The 23203-nt window shown below is 47.7% G+C and overlaps 1 protein-coding gene across 1 annotated transcript; it reads right to left on the bottom strand.

Moving 5' to 3' along the window:
- Window positions 1-762: 762 nt before the first annotated feature.
- On the bottom strand, window positions 763-22415 carry TRIM35 (tripartite motif containing 35). The gene is made up of 6 exons (XM_081092827.1): window positions 21914-22415; window positions 9522-9617; window positions 6805-7035; window positions 5596-5618; window positions 4666-4784; window positions 763-3311 (listed from the first exon to the last, which is right to left on the bottom strand). Exons 1-6 carry the CDS (start codon window positions 22346-22348, stop codon window positions 2734-2736), a joined length of 1482 nt encoding a protein of 493 aa, XP_080948953.1. The 5' UTR covers window positions 22349-22415; the 3' UTR covers window positions 763-2733.
- Between the last annotated feature and the right edge of the window lie 788 nt (window positions 22416-23203).

Here is a 23203-nt window from a genome sequence, read left to right on the forward strand (position 1 = left end):
AGGGAAGTGTGGGTCCAAAGGCAGAGCAGGAGAAAGATGAGCTCCAAACTCTGCCCTGGAGGACTAACTGTACCTGGGCAGGGAGGAGTGGGGGCCACTCAGACGACAGGTGAGACTGAAGCTAATGTCTGGCAGCAGCACATGGGACGAGCTGAAGGTGGGAGAAGCAGAGGCTGCATCTTCAGTCAGAATGTAGTGATGAGCAGGAGAGTGAACCAGGGACAAGTGAGAGTGGAAGATGAGGATAGGAGAGGGTTCAAGGGAAGATAAATGGATAACTAAAATGTAGTCTATGCATACGACAGAATATTATCCTATATAAGAAAAGGCTAATATGCAAATCGACTGAACGATGGAATGACCGATCGCTATGACGTGCATTGACCATCAGGGGGCAGACGCTCAACTCAGGAGCTGCTCCCTGGTGGTCAGTGTGCTCCCACAGGGGGAGTGCTGCTCAGAAACCGGGCCCACGGCTGGGGAATGCAGCAGCAGTGGTGGCAGTGCTAAAGATGTCTGACTGCCAGCTTAGGCCCACTCAGGGAGCGAGCCTAAGCCAGCAGTCAGCCATCTCCCAAGGGCTCCTGGACTGTGAGAGGGCACAGGCCGGGCTGAGGGACCCCCCCACCCCAGTGCACAAATTTTGTGCACTGGGCCTCTAGTCCAATAATAAAAAGGAATAAAGTTCAATACATGCTACAACATGGATGAATTTTTGCTTACGAGAACACTAAAAGGAAAATGTCAAAACAAATGGGTTTTAGCTCAAAAATTTTTATTTTCATAAAAGGGACCTAGTCTATCCAAATCAAGCTGTAAAAACACACAACTTTTCCAACATGTAAGATGGAAATAAAAAACATTTTTAAAAGTTTACTATAACTAACAAAACTTCCAGTCAAGATAATTACATGGAAATTATATTAGAAGGGCTTGATAAATACTTTGTTGTAGAGTGCGCACTGGCCTCACGTGTTTAGTATCAAAGTGCTTTGAGCTTTTCCAAGTCTGAGTCCTCTGGAGGGGCCGCTCACGAGTGTGTCAGCATCCCCACTCCCAACCTGCTTGCCTTTACTCAGCGGTATTTCCTACCACATCCTTCCCATGGCCCCTGCCAAAGTACTCACCACATTTATAACCAATTTATAGTTTTGAGTCATCATGTCTGTATAAAATATCCGTTTCTGTGAACCGGGGGCGCAGGCAGGAGAAAGAATGTCAATCCTCGGTCAGGAACGCGCTCCCCCAGTGAGAACATCGCTACTATAAAAAATTATTTTCCTTTTACAATGCTGTCCCCAGGACATGGTGATTTGACCATTAAAATTACCTGTAGGCATGCACGAGGAAAAAAAGATGGAGGTACATAGCTGGCAGGCATGGCAGAGGGAGAAGAAATCGGGATAAAAACACAAAAGGCAGCAGAACAAGAACGAGTATCTCCTTCCCTTCTCACTCCCTGCGCACCCGGACTGCACCCTCTTTCCTCCCCTTCTCCTACCTTTGTAACAGCGACGAGGAGTTTCCTCCACAGCAATTACGGAAGCACGCTATCCTCCAGTCCCGCTGCCTCATTTACAGACGGGGAAACCCAGGACCAGAGAGCGAACGGGCCTAAACCATGGTTCTAAAATTGTGTTTTAAGTGCTCTGGAACCCTCTGTTCAGAGGAAATCATCCAAGAAATATAAAGAGTTAAATAAGAGTTGATCTGATGGGCATCCTCGCCTCGGGCCTCGAGGACCCCCAGGGAGGCTCTGTGAGGCAGTGTTAAAATACTGGTTTAAAGTGACAGGTGAGCAGAGTCCTGGTCCTGCCCCAAAGCCACAGCCATGGTTCTGTATTTATAGATATATATATATTTCTACATTCTTGATACTCTGAAATCTGGAGCTCACCGACTATGGGAACTGCCCCTCCCAGGGTTAGCTAAACTAACCAATCCTAAACCTGTCCACCCTGTACCTGCCTCATCTGTTCCTTCCTGTGAAAACACTAGTCTCCTGCCTATGCACCCCAGTCACTACCTCTGCCTCCTAGGCCAGTGGTCGGCAAACTGCGGCTCGCGAGCCACATGCGGCTCTTTGGCCCCTTGAGTGTGGCTCTCCCACAAAATACCGACTTCTGTGCACAGGCCACAAAGTTTAAATAGCACTGTACATGCGCGCCCGTACGTGTTATTTTGTGGAAGAGCCACACTGAAGGGGCCAAAGAGCCGCAGTTTGCCGACCACTGTCCTAGGGGGACTTGGTGCTTCCCTCTGTGTCCCCCACCCCATAGCACGGCCCTTCCTCTTAGGAACAATAAGTAACAAACTCTTCTCAATGGCAGCTGACTATTGGTCTGTTGGCCTCATCATACTTGAATAATAAAATCTACATTAAAAACATTTTTAAAACAGGTCTTACTCTAGAGGCAAACTTTGTCCCCAGAAATCCTGGAGTTAGAAGGAAGGAAATTCACATCCCGAAGATGCCAGGACTCTGGGGAGAGCCTGGCCCGTAAGCTATCTCCTGGATGATGTTCAACTGTGGGTACAGAAAAGACCAAAAATGAAGAGGGGGGCTTGGGGCCTGGAGCCACGGAAAAGGGTTAGACAGTTAGTAGCCAGATCCTGGCAAGAAAGCAGGACCTAGAGGTGTCCAGGTGCGTGTGGGCTTGAGAAAGAGGGACAGAAAGAAAGCAGGACCATGGCAGAACACCCGGGCAGCATCTGGCAGGCTCCCCGCCGGCCTCAGGTATCCAGCTCCTTCTTGACAGTGATGCGCAGGGGACAGATGCGCAGAGGCTCCGGGGGCCCGTTCCCCCGGGTGCCCCCCAGGTAGAAGTAGGGCCGCACCTCCCCAAAGCGGGCATGGAAGGTGTAGAGGTGGCACTGGCGCTCAGCATCGTAGAAGGACAGCTCGCCCTCCTCACATTCCAGCTCCACACGCAGGCGGCGCGGGATGGAGGGGACCAGTGGTGATGTGGCCGGGTCTGAGGTCACGCAGTGGTCGCCCTCCACGCCCTGCGTGCGGCACAGGTACCAGAAACCAGAGCGAGTGTCCTGGTAGCAGCTGTGGGAGTAGCCCTCGGGGCCAGTTTCTAGGCACATGCGTACCACGCCCACCCGCCAGCTGGGCAGCCCCCCCAGGTCCACCTCCCAGGCGTGGGAGCCGTGGGAGAAGGAGCGGGAGCCCAGCAGGCAGGGCGCCGAGGAGAAGCGCTCCGGGTTCTCCACCTGCACTCGGTAGCCGTGGTTGGTGACACTGGTGAGGTCCTCAGACACAGCCAGCCAGCCCGCCGCGGTGTTGGGATCAAAGCTGAAGGGCACTGAGAGCAGAGGGAGAGAGAGGGGTAAATCAGCGAACCTCACATCCTGCCCTTCTGCCATGCCAGCTGATGCCCCGGCCCCCCAGACTGACCAAGGGCGTCCCACCTGGCCCAGTGCAGGGAGGGAGCTGCCCTGGGCTGAGGGACAGGGTTATGAGTTGAAATGTGCCCCGCTAAGAAAGATATGTGGAAGTCCTAACCCCTAGTACCTCAGAAGGTGACCTTATTTGTTTCAGATGTAATTAGACTGGAATATAGTGGGGCCTTAATACAATGACTGTTGTCCTTACAAAAAGAGAAGCAACACAGTGAGGGGAGAAGGTCATGTGACCACAAAGGTGGAGATAAAAGTGCTGTGGCCCCAGCCCCGGATTGCCTGCAAACACCAGGAGTTAAGAAGAGGCAAAGATCTTCCCCCACAGGGTTGAGAGGATGCAGGACCCTGCTGACACCTAGATTTTGGACTTCTTAGCCTCTGGCCATGTGAGAATGAATTTCTGCCATTTAAAGGCATCCAGTTTGCAGTCTGATTATGTCAGCCATCGGGAGCAATACAGGCAGGGATCCCGATGCTCACACAACTCCCATGCCGCCTTAGAAAAGCACGAAACATCCCCCGGGTCACCGACATTTCTCCCTATAAGAGTCAGCCAGTTTGGGCGGCTGCAACAAAAGCACCGTAGACTGCGTGGCTCAAACAACAGAACTTTATTTCTCATGGTTCTAGAGGCTGGAAGTCCGAGATCAGGGTGCTCCCATGGCCAAGTCATGGTGAGGGCCCTCTTTTTGGTTTACAGATGGTCACTTTCCTGCAGTGTCCTCACAAGACGGAATGAGAGAGAATTCAGCTCTCTCGTGTCTCTTCTTGTAAGGGCACGGATCCCACCATAGGGCACCACCCTTATGACCTCATCCGATCCTAATCACCTCCCAGAGGCCCTGCTTCCAAACACCATCACATAGAAGGTTAGGGCTTCAACATATGATCTGGGTGGGGAGGAGGGCATACAAACATTCAGCCACAGCACATGACCTAGTGATCGTGTGGGCTGGAATCACCTTGAAAGAGGCAATTCTGAACTGAGGAAGATTTGTATATACACAATCCGGTTCTGAATAGAGGGAAGTCAGTTTCTTTTTCTGAAGAGGTGGCCACGTGTCAGGACCCAAAGAGGAAGGCGTCCTGCTAAGAGCAGTGGGGCAAGGAGTGGAGGAGGAGTTGGGTGCTGGGGCACTGTCTGAACGAGGCGGCACTGGGGCCTTGTCTGAACGAGGCTGGAGTTTAGTGAGCTCTCTGCCTTGTGTGAAGTGCCTCCCATGCCTGTACCACCTGCCCGCGCGCGCTCCCACTCACCAGTTTCAACAGACATGACCATCTTCTTCCAGACACGGTACTGCAGGGAGTCTAGGTACTTGCAAACGTTGATCAGCATGCCAGGCTGCACAGGCTCTGGCTCCATGGTGCAGAAGAGGCTGGGGAAGGAGAATTGGGTCTGGTGGGCAGGGCTGGGGTCATGCATCTGGGCCTAACTGGGTCAGCTGGATTTAACAAACAATAGGACTTCTTCCCTTATCACAGGCCTAAATTCCCCACCACCTCACCCAGGACAAACCCAAACTGGGCTCTGATGAGAGGATGAGCCAGGAAGCATCTGGGCAGCTCATACCGCTTCAAGATTCAGTATTAGGGCTCATCCTGCCGCAGCTGAGATAAATATAAATAGGAGGTACTCAGACATGGTTGCCTTCTTGGTGGGCAGAAATTGCACTCATACATCTGCTCAAAGGATGTCTGAGTCAAAAGGAATCATAAAGGCCCTCTAGACAAACAGTATGAGGTGTCACTGGCCTTTGCTTAAACACCTACAGTGACAGGGAACTCACTACTGCCCAAAGCACTCTCTTTCATCTTCGTACAGCTCTGTCTGAGACACAGTTCTTCCTTACTATCCCTGTGTTCAACCATCAACATCAGCCAGTATATGTCCAGAGGCTCTCGGAGGGAGGGTGCTGACCAAGAAACAAGCTGAAAGGTTGGGACGACCTACTGAGAACTACAAGCCACGCGCAGGAGGGTCCTCTCTCTCCCTACTCCGTGGATAACAACACTGCACCAGTGGGATGCCTTGAAAGAGGGCTCTGTACACCTGGCCAGTCCCCATCACGCCCTCTGTCTTACACCCAGTTGGCTTTATTACATGCCTGGCCCTGGAGCCACTGGAGTTTGCACCCCAGGTATTTCTGCCTGCTCTTGCCCTCCCCTCCATCAACCTTGGCAACTTACCGGCGTTTTCGGCTCTTGTGTTTCTGAAAGAGAAAAAATCAGACACAAACACAGACACAGAGAAAACATGTAAGTTTCTGACCTCAAAAGGAGCCATACACCTAATGTTCATGGGTCAGAAGACTTCATAGGATTGAGATGGCCATAATCCCCAAAGTGATCTAAAGATTCAATGTAATTTCTATCAAAATTTCAGAAACTGATAAGCTGTTCTAAAATTCATATGAAAATTCAAGGGACTCAAAATAGCCAAAACAATCTTGGAAAAGAACAAAGCTGGTGGCTCACACTTCCCTCCTAAAAACTTAATAAAAGCAATAGTAAACAAGTTAGTGTGGTATTAACGTAAGGACAGACATATGGACCAGTGGACATTGAAAGTCTACAAATAAACCGTCACATTTACCGGCAATTGGTTATCTACAGGGTGCCAAGAACATTCAATGGGGAAAGAATGGTCTAACAAATGGTGCTGGGACAACTGGATATCTACATGCAAAAGAATGAAGTTGGATTCCCTTACACCGTATTAAAAAATTAACTCCAATTGGGTCAAAGACTTAAACGTAGAAATAAAACTAGAAAAATCATGAACTTGGCTTAGGCTATGGCTTCTTAGATATGACACCAACAGCACAAAGCAGCAGCAAGAGTAAATAGTTAAGGAGCACTTCATCAAAATGAAAAGTCTCTGTGCTTCAAAGGATGTCATCAAGAAAGTGAAAAAATAACTCAGAGATTGGAAGAAAATATTTATACATTATATAGCTGATAAAGGTCTAGTAGCCATAATATATATATATATAAAAATCTTACAATTCAACAACAAAAAGACAAACAGCCCAATTTTTAAAATGGCTAAAGGACTTGAATGTACATTTCTCCAAAAAAGATACACACAAATGGCCAACAACTACATGAAAGATGCTCAATGTCACTAGCCATCAGGGAAATGCGAATCAAAATCGTATGGGAGCCCTGGCCGGTGTGGCTCAGTTGGTTGAACATTGTCCCATGCACCCAAAGGTCCCTGGTTTGATTCCCGGTCAGGGCACAGTAGGGGGTATCCAAGAGGCAGCCAATCCACATGGATGTTTCTCTCACTCTCTCTCCAATAAAAACATATTGGGCTGCCCGGGGCTGCTGGTCTCAGGCTCCCACTGGTTCCTGAACATCTGGTCCCTGTCACTGAGATGATGAGGTCCTCACCATGAGAAAAGAAATATCATCTTCCTTCATCTCCATCTGCAGCCGCTCAATCTCATGGGCTAGAGTCTCTGTGTCTTTCTTGAGCTGCTTCATCTTCTCCTCCACCAAATGCTGCTTCTGCCTCGCCTCCTCGGCCATGACATCCAGGATGGCCTGCTCCTCCCCTCTTAAGAACTCTCGAAGCTTTTCAAACTCCTGCCGGATTCTCCTTTCCAGCCAGGTGGCCTCCACCTGCAGCAGAGAGCGGGAAGGAGGCACAGAGGATCAGACGCTGGAGGGAACCTAAGCTGTCACCTAACCCAGTGACTCAGATTTTTAGCAAAGGGACTCGACTTTCAAAAGAAACCTATGCAGAACCCAAATGGATAAAATATAGATGAAGTTTTCTTATCACAAATTTACAAGTTTAAATTTGAAATAAGTCAAACAGCAAAATGAAGTTGTTTTTGATTAATTTTTTAAAAGCTGAAACTGCTGCTTATATATGACAACTGTGGTTTTATAACTTCCTCAATAGATAATATTCTGTATCTTGTTTAAGCTGCACACCAGCAAAAGAAATCCTGAGTTACAGAAAAGAATTGATGCAAATAGCAACTATTTAAAAACAATTAATTGCTTTCCAATCTTAGGATTTCAAATTTGTTTGATCGAGAGGCTTACCAAAAGAACAGCAGGAAATATTTATTTAAAAATAGAATCATTGCCCTGGCTAGGTAATTCAGCTGGTTAGAGCGTCATCCCGATATGCCAAGGTTGCAGGATCAATCCCCAGTCAGGGCACATACAAGAATCAACCAATGAATACATAAATAAGTGGAACAACAAATCAATGTTTCTCTCTCCCCCTCTCTTAAATCAACAAACAAAAACTGGAATCATTAATAATATGCATACTTAATCATAACCACAAAAAGCTTTAAGAAAGTAATAAAGGTAAATACTAATAAAGGTAAATACTTATTGATTAAAATATACAAATTGTATAGGTCATGATGACTATTGGAAAAACACCTCAAAATGTGTGCTCTAGCAATGGAAGGTTAGTAATCCATATCTTTTTTTTTTAAATATATTTTATTGATTTCTTACAAAGAGGAAGGGAGAGGGATAGAGAATTAGAAACATCGATGAGAGAGAAAAAATCGATCAGCTGCCTCCTGCACACTCCCTATGGGTATGTGCCTGCAACCAAGGTACATGCCCTTGACCGGAATCGAACCTGGGACCCTTGAGTCCCCAGGCCGACGCTCTATCCATTGAGCCAAACCAGTTAGGGCAGTAATCCATATCTTTGGATTGAAAATTCAATATATGTTTATGGCTCTGACAATCTGATGATAAAATGGTTCACTAAAAAAGTGAAAATGACCAAAAAAAGTGAAAATATTTCATTGAAAAAGAAAAGATAAAGTAGGAAAAATATTTCCCCATATATAAATATATGTAAGAACATATTATTCTTAATATACAAAGTGCTCGTATGCATCCACAAGGAGAAAATATAAATATTCCAAGAAATGCAAATGGCTATTATACTTGTGAAAGGATGTACAAACAGTAAAAATCCAAGAAATGCAAAGGAAGTGAGACACCGCTATTGAAATATCAAGCTAAAAAGTCCGATAATGTACAGTGGAAGAGAGAGTGAAATCTGGGGTGATTCTTATCACACAGGAAGATAAAAACAGAGCAGGCAGGAAAAAAACAGCCAGAAGACTTAGCTCATTTAAGGAACAGGAAGAAGGCCAATGTGCCTGGAATTGAGAGCACAGGCCAGCCTGAGAGGAGATGAAGTTGAGGGGCAGGAAGGTGTTGGATGAGGGCCTTGGAGGCCATGGTGAGGAGTCTGGATTATATTGGGGGTCATGGAAGCCATTGGACAATTATAAAGAGAGGAGTGACACGATCGATGCATTTTCTAAAAGAGCAGGTCACTCTGCAGAGAGTGGACTGCAGAAGAAGAGTGGAAGGAAGTGCCCTAGCTGGTTTGCTCTGTGGTTAGAACTTTGGTTCACAGACTGAAGGGTCTTGGGTTCAATTCTGGTCAAGGGCACATACCTTAGATGCAGACTCGATCCCTGGCCCCGGGTGGGGCATGTGCGGGAGGCAACCAATCGATTGATGATTCTCTCTCTGTTTCTCCCCCTCTCTTCCACTCTCTCTGAAAATCAACGAAAAAAATATACTCAGGTGAGGATTAACGACAACAACATAAAAGAGTGAAGGAAGCATGGGGCTCAGGTAGGAGGCAAGTGAGAAAAGACAGTGACCTGGACTGGGATGGTGGCAGTGGATACGGAGTGTAGGATGGATGTGATCGTGATGTATTCTGGAGATAGAGGGGACAGAACTGCTGATGGAGTGGACAGAGAGAGTGAGTGGGAAAGAGTGATAACTAATGAGCCCAGGTCATCACTGGCTTGAGTACTCAGGTAGATGGAAACGTGTGCCACATGCTTAAGTTAGTCTGAAACCATAGTGCAGGTGGCTTTTAAGCCACTCCTGTGGCTACTGGCATGGCATGCACAGGTATTTACAGAGGGCCTGGCAGCACAGCCATAATCAGAATCTGAGAGCATGGGTGTACTAGACCGTCAGGGCTGGGGAAGGCCGACTCTTTGTCAACAGCCATGACCAGGGCCAGCCCCCCTCACCTACCCGCAAGATGGCCTTAGGCGGCCCCACTGTTCCACACAGCCAAAGCACTCACTCACCTGATTGTGCTTGGCAATGGCCTCATAAGAGCGCCGCATGGCCCAGAAGGCCTTGGCTTTCTCCCGCAGCGAGTGCTCCATGTTCCTGCACTTAGCCTGATGGGAAGAATGAGAGAGAGGCAAGGTTAGGGGTGGAGGCCAGACTGGGAGGACGACACATTTACAACTCGAGTTCCACTTCCACAAGGGTACAGCTCAGCCGTAATTACTGAACCCACTCCGTCCACACACTGTAGGGAGCAGCAGGAGGTACGGCCCTGACCTTGACCCATGTTTACAGCATAAAGGGCTCCCAGATATCCTCTAACTCGACCGTTGCTTTATTCCTGCTACAGGTACAGAGACAGGGCTGAGAAAATCAAGGGAACTATTCCCCCTCAAGTTGGCCACAGTACAGCAGAGAGGGGATGCATCCTGCTCAGGCCTAAAGCTGGTCCAGACTCGGCCGTGAATCTGGAGCTGTGTGTTTAACTGTAAAGACAATGTGCCCACAGCCTCCCTTTGTGACTTTCTAAACTGGACTGGCCTGCAGTCACTAATCAGCAGGTCCAATTACAGGGTTCATCCAGTTATTCCCACGGGTCCTTATCTAAACTGTCTCACACATCCCAACCTTATCCCAATATTCTAATTATGCGTTGACCATGTGAAATACTTTAATTAGCAGATTCAAACACCTTTTTGTTTAATAGTTTTTGCTTTTTAAACTTTAACCACTGCTCTGACTCCTTGGACTGACTCCTTGAAGCACTGGGACTAGTTTTAGGTTGAATTCTCACCCTTTGTATCCAGAGCCTAGCATCTTCTCTCTATATCTTTTTCTCTCTACATTCTAAGAAAGCTTTTCAAGTTTTTTATTTGTTTTTGTTTTGAATCCTCACCTGAGGATATGTTTCCACAGAGTTCAGGGGGGGCGGGGGGAGGGAGAGAAACATCGATGTGAGAAACACCAATCAGTTGCCTCCCATACGCACCCAGACTGGGGATTGAACACGCAACCTTTTGGTGTCTAGGATCATGTTCCAACCAACTGAGCCACCTGGCCAGGGCTCAAGTTTTTTTCTTTGAAAAAAAATAACAAAAAATAACAATTCTAATAACATTAATTATAAATGACTACCATTTATTGAACATTTACTATTTGCCAGGGACTATGCTAATTACTTTACAAATTATGTCACTTAATCATTGTATCCCTATTAGGCAAGTATTATTATTAGCCCCATTTTAAAGATGAAAACACGTGAAGCACAAGAAAGGGGAAGTGATTAGCCCAAGGGTACACAGCTAGTATGTGGCAGAATAAGAATGTGAACCTAGACAGCCCCTAAGACGGCCCCAGTGATCCCTTACTCCTGTGAGATGTTCGTTGTTTTAAGCTATCAAGTCTGGGGATGATACACCAATGTTATACACCAAGAGATAATAAGAGATTTGTCTTCAAAAGCCTCATCCGCACCTGGACCTGATTTGGATGAGATGATTCTGGATTTTGAGCTGATACTATGATGCGATGAGACGTACGGGGATCTTACGAGGGGGTGAGTGTATTCTGCATGTGGGAGGGATATGAATCAGTGGGGGCCAGAGGACAGAATGAAGGAGGCAGCCTATAAAATGGCTCTAATGATCCCCACCTCCTGGTATTCATGCCCTGGTAAAAACCCCTCCCCTGTGGACTAGGGCTAGTGATTTGCTTCTAGCCAATCATTATGGCAAAAGTGATGGGATGTCACTTCTGAGATGAGATGACAAAAAGGCTGTGCACACCTTCTCTCCCTCTCTTACTTGATCTGGCCTATGGAGCAGCCCATGGGGCAAGGAACTGAGGTGGTCTCCAACCAACAGCCCTCGAGGACCTGAAACCCGCCAGCCGCCCCCCCCCCGTGCCCCCCCCAAGCGAGCCTAAACGGGGGTCTTGGCCTACTTGAGCCTTCCGCTGAGACGCGGCCTCGGCAACACTTTGATAGCAGCAGCATGAGACCCTGAGGCGGAGGCACGCAGCTAAGTCATGCTCACATTTCTGACGCACAGAAACCATGAGATAATATATATATTTTTTTGTTTCAAGCGGCTATGTTTTGCAGTAATTTGTTACACAGCAACAGATAACTACTTGCCTATCTGTCCTACTCCACAGCCCATTCTTTTAACTGCTATGCTACAGAAAACAAAATAATGGCTGATTTCATTTTCTGCAGGTTTTGTTTTCTTTTCATTCTGGATATTTTTATGTTCTTCTTGGGAATATTTAATAGATTTTTAAAAGTACTGTGTTTTTTTTTAACAGTATATCACCACTTAATGTAATTTGACACACTAAGGTGGTGTGTGTCCTCAATAGCAAAATAACATTAGTATGAGTGTCCCACACAGCCACTGAAATATCATCCTGTTTCATTATATTGTTACAAAATCATGCGATAAAGTTCAAGAGGACAATTCTATGATTGTCCAAATAAGTATGAATGATAAAAGTGAAGCAACTGTCCACACACATTACCTAGTGTTGTGCTGCCCCCAAACATAGCCCAACCCTCTGGCCTTCAACCTTGACAGTTAGGGAGTTGTAGGGCAATGAAGATAGGTAAGAGGGGGTGACAGTCCCTTGTCCTTCCCACACTTTTCAATCACCTGGAGATTTCTGGTTTAATGCAGCTGGTGAGATCAACAAAAAATGTTATTATTATCAGCAAGCAGTTACTATTGAGCCTGTTACATTTCTACAAGGTAGGCCCTGTATTGCAGAGGAGGAAATAAGGCCCAGGGGAGCTAAGCAACTTGTCAAAATTACACAGGCTGTAGCAGAACCAGGAATTGTACTCAGAACTGTCCAGTTCTACAGGCCACATTCTTAACCACAACACCACACACCCTATGTCAGTATTGTTTTCCTCTTTTCAAACCTTATAACTTATTTATAATTCCTGATTTACTTTATTAGCTAGGATCTCCACTACAAAATTGAATTGAATTGGTCAAAATGGACATTCCTGTCTTTTAAAAAAAAAATCTCAATAAGAAAGCTTTCAATGTTTCACCATTAAATATCGTATTTTTTGTTATACACTTTTTGTTAGATACCCTTAATCAAGATTAAGGAACTTCCTTCCATTCCTTGTTCACCGTTTTTTTTTTTTTTTCCTTTTAATTCCAAAAGGATATTGAATTTTATCAAATACATTTTTAATCAATTGTTATATCATATTTAAGTGGCACAGAATTGGATTTTGGTTTCCTATCTAGTCTAACAACTTTTGTCACTGAACTGGAATCTACACTAATAAAAGAGAAAAATGGTAATTGGCGTACGGCGATACCGTTTTCATTGGCTAATCAGGGCTATATGCAAATTAACTGCCAACTAAGATTGGCAGTTAACTGCCAACAAGATGGCGGCTAATTTGCATATGTAGGCACAATGCAGGGAGGTGAAAGGGAAAGCAGGAAGAAGCCCCCTGCCACTGACAGTGATCTGAAACCCAAGGGGTAGGTAAGAGCTGGGGGGCAGGGCAACGGCGGCCCCAGCCATGATCGGAGAATCAGGCGCCTTTGCCGCCCTGGCCAGTGATAGCAGGAAGTAGGGGTGGAGCCAGCGATGGGAGCTGGGCACGGTCGAAGCTGGCAGTCCCAGGAGCTAGGGGTCCCTTGCCTGGGCCTAAAGCGAAGCCCACGATCGCGGCGCCCCCCGCTGCCACTGCAGGTCCCCGCTGCCCGGGCCGGACGCCTAGGCCAGAGGCGTTAGGCCTGGACAGGGGCGGAGCCTGCAACCGCGGGGAGCTGGGGGTCACCTGCCCAGGCCTGACACCTCTGCCGGAGGCCTCAGGCCTGGTCAAGGGGCCGATCCGGTGATTGGTGATCGGAGGGTGATGAGGGTCAACTCCTCTGGCTGAGGCATCAGGCCTGGGCGGGGGGCGGAGCCGGGGATTGGGGGGATATGATGGTCCCCTTGCCCAGGCCTGAAGCCTGGGTCAGAGGCGTCAGGCTTGGGCGGGGGGTGGAGCAAGCGATCAGAGGGAGATGGGGGTCCCCTGCCCAGGCATGATTCCTGGGCCAGAGGCCTCAGGCCTGGGCGGGGGCCAGAGCCAGTGATCGGGGGGATATGGGGGTCCCCTGTCCAAGCCTGACACCTCTGGCGGAGGCGTCAGGCCTGGGCAAGGGGCCGATCAGGCGATCGGAGGGTGATGGGGGTCAACGCCTGAGGGCTCCCAATATGTGAGAGGGGGCAGGCTGGGCTGAGGGACACTCTGCACCCCCCCCCCCACACCCAGTGCACGAATTTCGTGCACCGGGCCCCTAGTATTTAACATAATTACTGATATATCTGCATTTAAACTTACATTCTTGTTCTGTGCTATTTGCCCTGCTTGTTCAATATTTCTTTTTGCTTTTTTGAAAAATTTACTATGCATTTTTATTTCACTTTTTCCCCTTCTCTGCATTTAGTGGTTAACCTAGAAAATACATTAAAAGTATGAATTCAAATGAATCTAAACCATATACTTTTCATGTTTGCTTTTGATATTCTAGTTTTAACATACTTGTATCACAACTGGACCCACCATTCAGGGACCCAATTACCTGCTTGTAGCCCACAAAATGCCTGAATGAGCAGAAACTGCAGGGTCACTAATGAGGGCTCTTGTGTGAAGCCCATCTGGATTAATAGTTATCACCGCCCTGGGTGGCTGAGTGGCCCATGACACATCTGGAATGTCACCCAGGCCCCAAACCCCAAAGAACAAATGAGCTCTGATTTGGGCATCAAATTATAACATTCAATATTATTTAGTTATCAATACACAGAAAATATGAAGTTTTTATTTACACTACAGGATTCAGAATGTGATTATATAGCCTATATGGATATTTTCGAAATTACAATTTGATTCCTTATGCAGCAAATTTCAATAGCATATCTAATACATCAAGGATTTTACAAAATGGTTTTACCCAAATATCTGTTAACTCAGGTGCCATAACAGAAAGTGGGAACGGTGAAGGTGCTGGTAAGAGAAAGAATAGCTATGATTTCCCAAGATTGTCACAGGACCCTTGCAAGTACTTATCAAAGTGCTAGGGCCGTGTCTGAAGCTAGGGCTGTTAGGCCCAACCCAAGTTTTCTGTCCTCTGAGGTCCTATATATGCTTCTGACTTATCTCTACCTGTTTCACTCAACTATCACATCGTAGCCTTGAAAACAACTCAGGCCTCTTCATTTCCTCCAGGAAGCCAGCCTGATCTCTCAGGACAGTTCAGATGTATCTCCGTGGGCTCTCACAGCTCCCGGGTACACCTCTATTCACCCCACCCACTACTCTGGATAATCACCTCATGCTCTTGGAAAGACTGCAGGCTTCCTGGGGGCAAGTCCTAACACCACGTCCTCTCAACCTACCAGAATGGCGCTCAATACACGTTTGCAGGAGTGAAGGCTTGCTCTGCAGGGGTAGAGACTGTTTTGCCTACTGCATATCCCCAGGTCTTAGCACAAAGTAGATGCTCAACTAACTACTTGCTTAGTCAATCAGTGCACCGAACACCCATGTCTCTCTACTATGACACATCGCCTCCTGGACTGGAAGCTAGAAAAACTGATTAGCACCCTTGTTTTTGTCACTAATCACTGGTGAGAACTTCTCTCTCTGTGGCTGTTAGGCTCCTCAACTTCAAGATGAAGGCATGCAAGTTTCTATGGTCTCTCAAATTTTCCCATGAAAATGATGAGTGTAGTTTCCTCTGTTTATGTTTACTGGTCCATCACCAGGGTTTCCTACCATCTGCCTCTAGTTCATGTCTTTTTTCCTATCTATTTCAAACATTTGATTTCAGGCAGATTTCTGTAGTAGCTAAGAGCTCTGGCATGGCACCTGGCCACCCAGATTCAAATCCCAGCTCCTCCACTTATTAGTGAGTGACCCTGAGCAAGTTTCTTAACTTCTCTGCGTCTCTGGGGTGAGAATACTATCTGGCTCATAGGATGGCTGTGAAGATCCAACAAGTCAGTCCACACAAGTGCTTACAAGAGTGCCCCAGGCACGTGTTAGTTCTTACTACTATTTAGTACCACTTATTGCCAGGTAACTTTACCTCTCTTACTGGTTATTTTCCAGGTTTCTTCATTTATTAATGGAGATATAATTCACATATAAAATTATATTAGTTTCAGTTATACAATGTAATGACTTGATATCTGAATATATTACAAAATGATCTCCACAATAGTTAACATCCATCACCATAGTTATAAAATTTTCTTGTGATGAAAACTTTTAAGATTTACTCTCTTAGCAACTTTAAATATGCAGTACAGTATTATTAATAATAGTTGCCAGGATGTACATTACATTCTATGACTTATGTACATTGAGTTTGTACCTTTGGGCCACCTTCACCCATTTCGCTTACCCCCCTCCAGGCTTCTTATCCTAAATGGGTAACACAAATGCACCTGAGATAACAGATCCCTTTCTTATCCAACTCCAACCTAGTCTCTCCATTCTTCCTCTCCATGGAGTTCAGCCCTAAGAAGCAGGTGTCTACTAAGCACCTAGTGCTGGGGGCCCTGTACCTCAGGAGCCTTCATGAGCAGTGTTCAGGAAGACCCCATTCTGTCCCCCGGCACATGCCTCGCCAGTAGGAAATGAACATCCTGTAGTGTCACTTGGATCTGGTAGGGCCTGGCCCGTGAGGGTTGGAGAGGATGTGGGATGGAGGTGAACAGTTAGGAAACAAGGGGAAAGAATTCTAAGGGTAAGACTTAAGAAGTGCTTGGCCTGGCCGGTGTTGCTCAGTGGTTGAGCGATGACCCATAAACCAAGGATTGATTCCCAGTCAGGGCATTTACCCAGATTTCAGGCTCAATCCCAGATAGGGGGCATACAGGAGGCAGCCAATTGGTATTTCTCTCTCATCAATGTTTCTATCTCTCTATCCCCCCCTCTTTAAAATCAATAAAAACATATTATTTTATTTTTAAAATATATTTTATTGATTTTTTACAGAGAGGAAGGGAGAGAGATAGAGAGTCAGAAACATCGATGAGAGAGAAACATCGATCAGCCGCCTCCTGCACATCTCCCACTGGGGATACGCCCGCAACCCAGGTACATGCCCTTGACCAGAATCGAACCTGAGACCCTTCAGTCCGCAGGCCGACGCTCTATCCACTGAGCCAAACCGGTTTCGGCAATAAAAACATATTTTTAAAAAAATCTTAAAAAAAAAAAGGAGTGCCCGGAATACTCCCAGGTCAGATTGATTCTAAGAAGGTAACCTTGGAAGGGAAAGCGGTGGGGGGAGAAAGAGGCTGGAGGGTAGAGGATGGCCATCAGGTCAGTCCATGGGATGGATACGAAAGGGGTCTTGACAAGGCAGTTCAGAGGCCTGGGACTTGGTGCAGGCTCAGGGCAGGTTTGCTTTGGAGATGCAAACCAGAGTGAAGGCTAGACTGGGGACTCCGGAAGCCTGAGTTCTAACCCTAGGTGTTCTACATTCAATCCCCGTGACTGGCAGGAGTCACTGTACTTCTCCAAGTTTCCGTTTTCTCATTAGTCAAATGTAAGCATCTCCTTACAGCCCCTGTGGCTCTGGGTCTAAGTATTTGGGGGATTTGCAAGTTTTCCATGAGTGTTTTAAATTAGTGTTTCACTTAGTGACAACCTAAAAAAAACCCTAAGATAAGCCTATTGTGAATCACTTTATAAACTTGCTGACGCACACTTTAGGTTCCTATTAGCTTCAGTGCCAGTATTTGTATTTTCTTAACAACTTCCTTGACACCAGGCTATACTCTTACAGTGTCTTGGCCTAATAAAAAGCAGAAATACACTTTACAAGTGAAGGATATATTAGACCCAAACAAGGCCAGTTATATCCCAGGAAAGTTTCAGTTCAGCAAACAGGGAAGTTTTGGCTGGTGAATCAAGTCATCACTTTGAACAGGGAAAAGGGGCTTTACAGCCACCCAGAAACAGCATTTTAGCTCCAACAAAATAAAGCCCTGTAATTAATATTTTAACTAGGATTGTATTGACTTTAGTTTTATTTGTACTTAATCTGTAAATTTATTTTGGTTTTATTATCTCTATGTGGTATAAGCAAGAGGAATTCACACTAGTTTTGTGCTTGTATGTAAGGAATGATAATTTACGACATACAGTTGGAATATTTGTTCCTTTAAGAAGAATATGTACAGCTCTAGCTCGTTGAGGCAGCCAATCAATGATTCTCTCTCATCATTGATGTTTCTATCTCTCTTCTTCTCCCTTCCTCTCTGAGTCAATAAAAAAAAAAATATATATATATATATATGTGTATATATATATATGTATATGTATATATATATGTATAACATATATATAAAGAACGTGTACAAATACTAGAGGATTTTGTAAGGTCCCCTAAAGATCCAACACACACTTCAAAGCTCTGTTTTAAACAATGTCACATTCTGAAAGCTCATCAGTCCTTTCCTTCGTACCCCATGGCACGTAGGACAAAATCCCAGCCCTCACGTGCCCTCAGTCCTCATCCAGCATGTCCTTGGGTTGCTGCGAAATCATTTCCTCAGAAACGTTTCCCCATGCCCATCAGACAAGAGCAGGCCTCCTTGGAACAACGGCCCACACATCTTACTGTCCTGCACAGGAATGTCACAGTCTGATACTATACTTGATCTCAGCCAAATGGCCTAGAAGAAGCGATAGGAATGTCACAGTCTGAAACCGTGTAACGGTTAGCGTGATTATTCAGTCATGCTTATCAGACTCCAAGAAGGCAGGGGTTAGGACTGCCTGCCCTGTCCCCTAGTGGACACACCGTGCCTGGCACACAGTAGGCACTCAATCAGCCCACTGAGAGTTGTTGTTCTCCCCTCCAGACTCCAAGTTCCCACACACATCGTCAACTGCCTTCACAGCTCCTGGAACAGAGGACCAGAGGGGCAAGTGTTACCCTGAGACCAGAGAAGCTTCTCTGAAAGCCCATGGCCAGAGTAAGGGCTGCACAAGGCCCAGGGGAACGCCACCGTAGCTGCTCTGTGACTGTGGCCAGGCTTCTCCACGTGTCTGAGGCTCAGTGTCTCTGCACCTGTAGCAAGCTGAAGGATGGTTTCCCCAGAGCTGCCAACCCTAATCCCTGAACCTGTGAGTCTGCTGCCTTATATGGCAAAAAGGACCCTGTAGGTGTGATTAAATTACAGATTTTAAGATGGGGTAATTATCCTGGACTGTCTGCGTGGGCCCCATATAATTACAAGGGTCCTTGTAAGATGGAGGTAGCAGAGTGAGTTAGAAAGGTAGTGGAACAAGAATCAGGACTTGGAATGATGCGCTTTAAAGATGGAGGTGGGGCCTCTAAAAGCTGGACAAGGCAGGGCAATAAATCCTCTCCTAGCCTCCACAAGGCATGTCGTCCTGCCAACACCTTGACTTCAGCACTTCTGACCTCCAGACTTGTAAGATAATACATCTGCGCTGCATTAAACACAACGTTTGTGGCAATTTATTACAGCAGCAGCAGCAGGGTATTAATTAATACACAACCTCACAGGGTTTTTGTGAGGATTAAAATTGTTGACAGGTAAACACTTAAGAGCACCTGGCACATAGTAAATGCTCAAAATGTTGGCTGATATGATTATTTTTGCTGAATTCTTCATATGGGTGTCAAAGTGATCTTTCTAAAGCACACATGTCATCACAAAATCCCTCTGTAAAAGCTTTCAGGTGCCCATAGCACACAATGGAAAGACCCCCTCAGGGCCAGGCCTCTCCAGCCTTCCCACACTGCTCCCCGACAACCACTACCCACTTCAATCATGCAGAACTACAATTTGTCTATTTACTGTCTGTCTTCCCCCACTGCAAAGAGACTCCATGGGGCGAGATCTCTGCCTCAGTGACCTCCGCAGCATCAGCACCCAGAAGAGGCCCTGGAACACAACAGGCCCTTGATACACAGTTGTCTAAGACACGAATGAGCTCCACCCTGCATTAGGCTGAGCACACGTAGCTTGCACGCTCCTCAGACCTTTCAGGTCTAGACTCCCGGCCCCCTCAGACACTGCCCTGAGTACCCATGGATCTGACAGCATCGTTCCTCTGCTCAAAACCCTCAGACGGCTTCCTATAGTCTTCAGGATAAATGCCAAGGCTCGGGGCCTCCGGGCTCTTTTTGTATCTCCATCCTCATTCAATTACTCTAATGCTTCCTGTGCTTGGAAAGGCAGGCCCCCCTGCTCTGGACCCTTACACATTGCTGCTGCCCCTCCCTTACCCTCTTCACCTGGCTAACACTTCCTTATTCCTCTGGTCTCTGCTTGAAGCTCCTAGAAGATATAAATTATTTATCTCGTGTCAGTATTGTCCCCAGGGCCCAGCAATACCAGGCATCTGCTGAATAAATAGAAAGTTGTCATTAGATCATATATACTTCCCGGTGTCTGGCTCACTGATCTTGAATCTGGCTTAGTCCAGACCTGGGGGTTTTACCTTGGTACCCTTTGCCTTGACCCCTGACTCTCTTCCTGAGCTGTACCTCTGCCAGCCCCATAGTGATTACTCATGACTTGATCCTCTACCTTCATCCCAGCCCCTAGACTGCTCAGCACTTACTTTAGCCGCCCCAAATCAGGACCTGGCACCTCTGCCCGTGGAAATGGGCAAAAGCACTGTTGTTAAAACCAATAAGATAGCCGAGGCCGGTTTGGCTCAGTGGATAGAGCGTCGGCCTGCGGACTGAAGGGTCCCAGGTTCGATTCCGGTCAAGGGCATGTACCTGGGTTGCGGGCACATCCCCAGTAGGAGATGTGCAGGAGGCGGCTGATTAATGTTTCTCTCTCATCGATGTTTCTAACTCTCTATCTCTCTCCCTTCCTCTCTGTAAAAAATCAATAAAATATAAAAAAAAAAAAAAAAAGAATTGCAATTTAAAAAAAAACAAAAACAAAAACAAAAACCCAATAAGATAGCCCCCAGCCACATCAGTGTTCAATGCATACTGATGACATTCCCCTTCACTTGAACTTTGTCAAAATGTGTACGAAACTTTACATATTTCAATGTTTAATAATCAACTTTTGATATATCTTAAGGACGTCATTAAAACCAACTAATTAAAACAGTGTCTGTAAACCAGGCAGTAGGGGGTTCTTGCAGCACCTCCTTTTCAATACATTCAGCTTCCTACCACCTAACCGGTGTTCTCGCCAAACGGTGGGTCTAACCAATGTATTATTATAGATGACGAAATAAATTAGTGTTTCGCACCCTGCACAATTTTTAAAATAAAACAATAAACAAAAATACAACATAAATGCCTGGGTACAATGATCATTTTCACAGAACTCTTTTTTCAACTGATACATTAGTACATGAGTGTTCTGGGTCATAACGGAGAAACTATTTCTCACTATGGGCTACGGTAAAAAAAAAAATTTGAAAACTCCTGAGTTGGCGAATCCTTATTTTCTGATTGTTTTCCCTCCCGACACCAAAATATTCCCCGTGTCAGTTTGGCCCTGTAAGTGGCTCCTGTATTTATAGCCCCTGGCACTTTAGGCATTGGGATGCTGATCCAGAACAAGCCAGCTGGCCAGGGCCAGAGGCCTCCCCACAGCTACACAATGGATGGGCAGCTGGGGAAGCAGGTGACCAACACCGAGGATCTCAAAGCTCCACATCCACCGCCAGGCCGTGGGCTCCGGCACCTCTCACCTGCGGGTGCCGAGCTCCAGGTTCCCTGAGCTTAATCCACACCTGTGCTTCTCGAAGAGGCACGGGCCACACCCCGCTGGCAGAAAGGGTGCATCCATCGCCTAATACGTGGGTGGGGGCTGCCTTGAGAACTTCGTGTCACCCCAGTCCACACACTTCCTGTTTGCCTCTCTTCTCCCATCTCAGGCCCCCTTGGACCGGCTTTGATGAGGACAAAAAGAAAAAAAAAAAAGGAAAAGAAAAAAAGGGCAGCCTCTAGCCCCGCCGGTGTGGCCCAGTGGTTGAGCCCAAACCTAAGGCACCAGGAGGTCAACGTTAGATTCCCCCTCAGGGCACAGGCCCGGGTTGTGTGCTTGATCCCCGGTAGGGGGCGTGCAGGAGGCCGCCTAGCCACGATTCTCATCATTGATGTTTCCTGCTCTCCCTCCCCCCTCCTCTCAGAAATCAGTAAAAATATATTTTTTAAAAATGGCGCCTCCATAGGTTCCCGGAGTCATCCAGGAGTGGGTCCAGAGGCGACACCAGCCAGCTGGCTGCAGGGAGAGGGGCGGGCTGGGCACCCCCGGCGCTGGCCGGCGGTGGCGGCGGGAGCAGCGGGGTCAGGGGTGCTGGGTCCGAGCCCTGCCTGGGCCGCCTCGGCGAGCTGGGCCGCCTCCCTCACCCGGCCGCGCTTACCCGAAAGTCGTGGGCAGTGTCCTTCACCGCCTGCACGCGGTGCCCCAGGTGCCGGGGGTCGGCCTGGCACGAGCAGCACAGCAGCTCCTTGTCCTCAATGCAGAAGAGGCTGAGCTGGCCGCGGTGCGCGCGGCAGAAGCGCGGGGAGCGGTGGCCGGCATAGCGCCCGCCCTCGGTGTCCTCGCGCAGCAGTTTCTCCACCAGGTTGTTGAGGGTGTGGTTGGTGCGCAGGTCGGCGGGCGCCACCCGGTCCTTGCACACTGGGCAGGTGGGCGTCGTCTGCACCTCCCAGCAGCGGGTCACGCACTCGCGGCAGAAGTTGTGGCCGCAGCGCAGCGTCACCGCATCCCGGAAGGGGTCGTAGCAGACGGCGCAGAGCAGCTCCTCCTTGATGGAGCGGGAAAGCGTGGGGGACAGCGAGGCTTCCGACTCCATGGCACCCACTGTCTGCTGGGTGCCCGCAGCTTCCGCTGCCGCTCCTGCTCAGCCCCGCAGCTGCTCCGGGGACTTCTGGTGAGCGCGGCCCAGCCCTTTCCCTCCAAGCGCTGAATGACAGCCGCGCAGGCCAATCCTGCTGGACATGCTCAGAGGCTCCGCCCCACTTCCGGTCGGGGCGGAAAACCATGGAGGAGCGCGGCGGGGCAGATCTGCTCCGATGACGCTGCCAGTACCCCGTAAGGTACCGGGATTTAGCGAGGAGTAAACTCCCCAGCGGCGCTGTAGGTATTCCGAGTCACTGGAAACCTACTTCCGATTTGAAATGGGAAATGAAGTCTATAAGCCCCTTCCTTAACCAATCCCCGAAGGCCAGTCAGGCCCGTGAGGCCCGTGAGGTAGGAAAAGCCAGAGCTCCCCCTTCCTGGATCCGAGGTAGAGGTACCCCCCCCCCGCGCTCCCCCCCCCCCCCCCCCCCAGTTAAACCTCACACGAGGATATTTTCCCCCATTGATTTAAAAGAATGTTTTTATTGATTTCAGAGAGAGGAAGGGAGGGGTAGAGAGAGATGGAAACATCAATGATGGGAGTCTTTGATCGGCTGCCTCCTGCACACCCCCTACTGGGGATGAGCCCCAACCTGGGAATCCAGCTGTGATCTCCTGGTTCAGGTTTCCACAGTCAGTCACTGAGCCAGGAGGCCAGGCTTTTTTTAATTATTTTTATTTTTTTAGAGAGGGTGGAAAGGAAGGGGCGAGACAAGAGAGAAACATCCATGTGTGTGTGATTGGTTGCTTCCTGCACACACCCGACCAGGGCCTGGGCATTGCGCCTGCAACCCGGGTACATGCCCAT

The sequence above is a fragment of the Myotis nattereri genome, assembly GCF_964212035.1.
Source record: "Myotis nattereri genome assembly, chromosome: 5".
In the NCBI taxonomy this organism is placed as follows: Eukaryota; Metazoa; Chordata; class Mammalia; order Chiroptera; family Vespertilionidae; genus Myotis; species Myotis nattereri.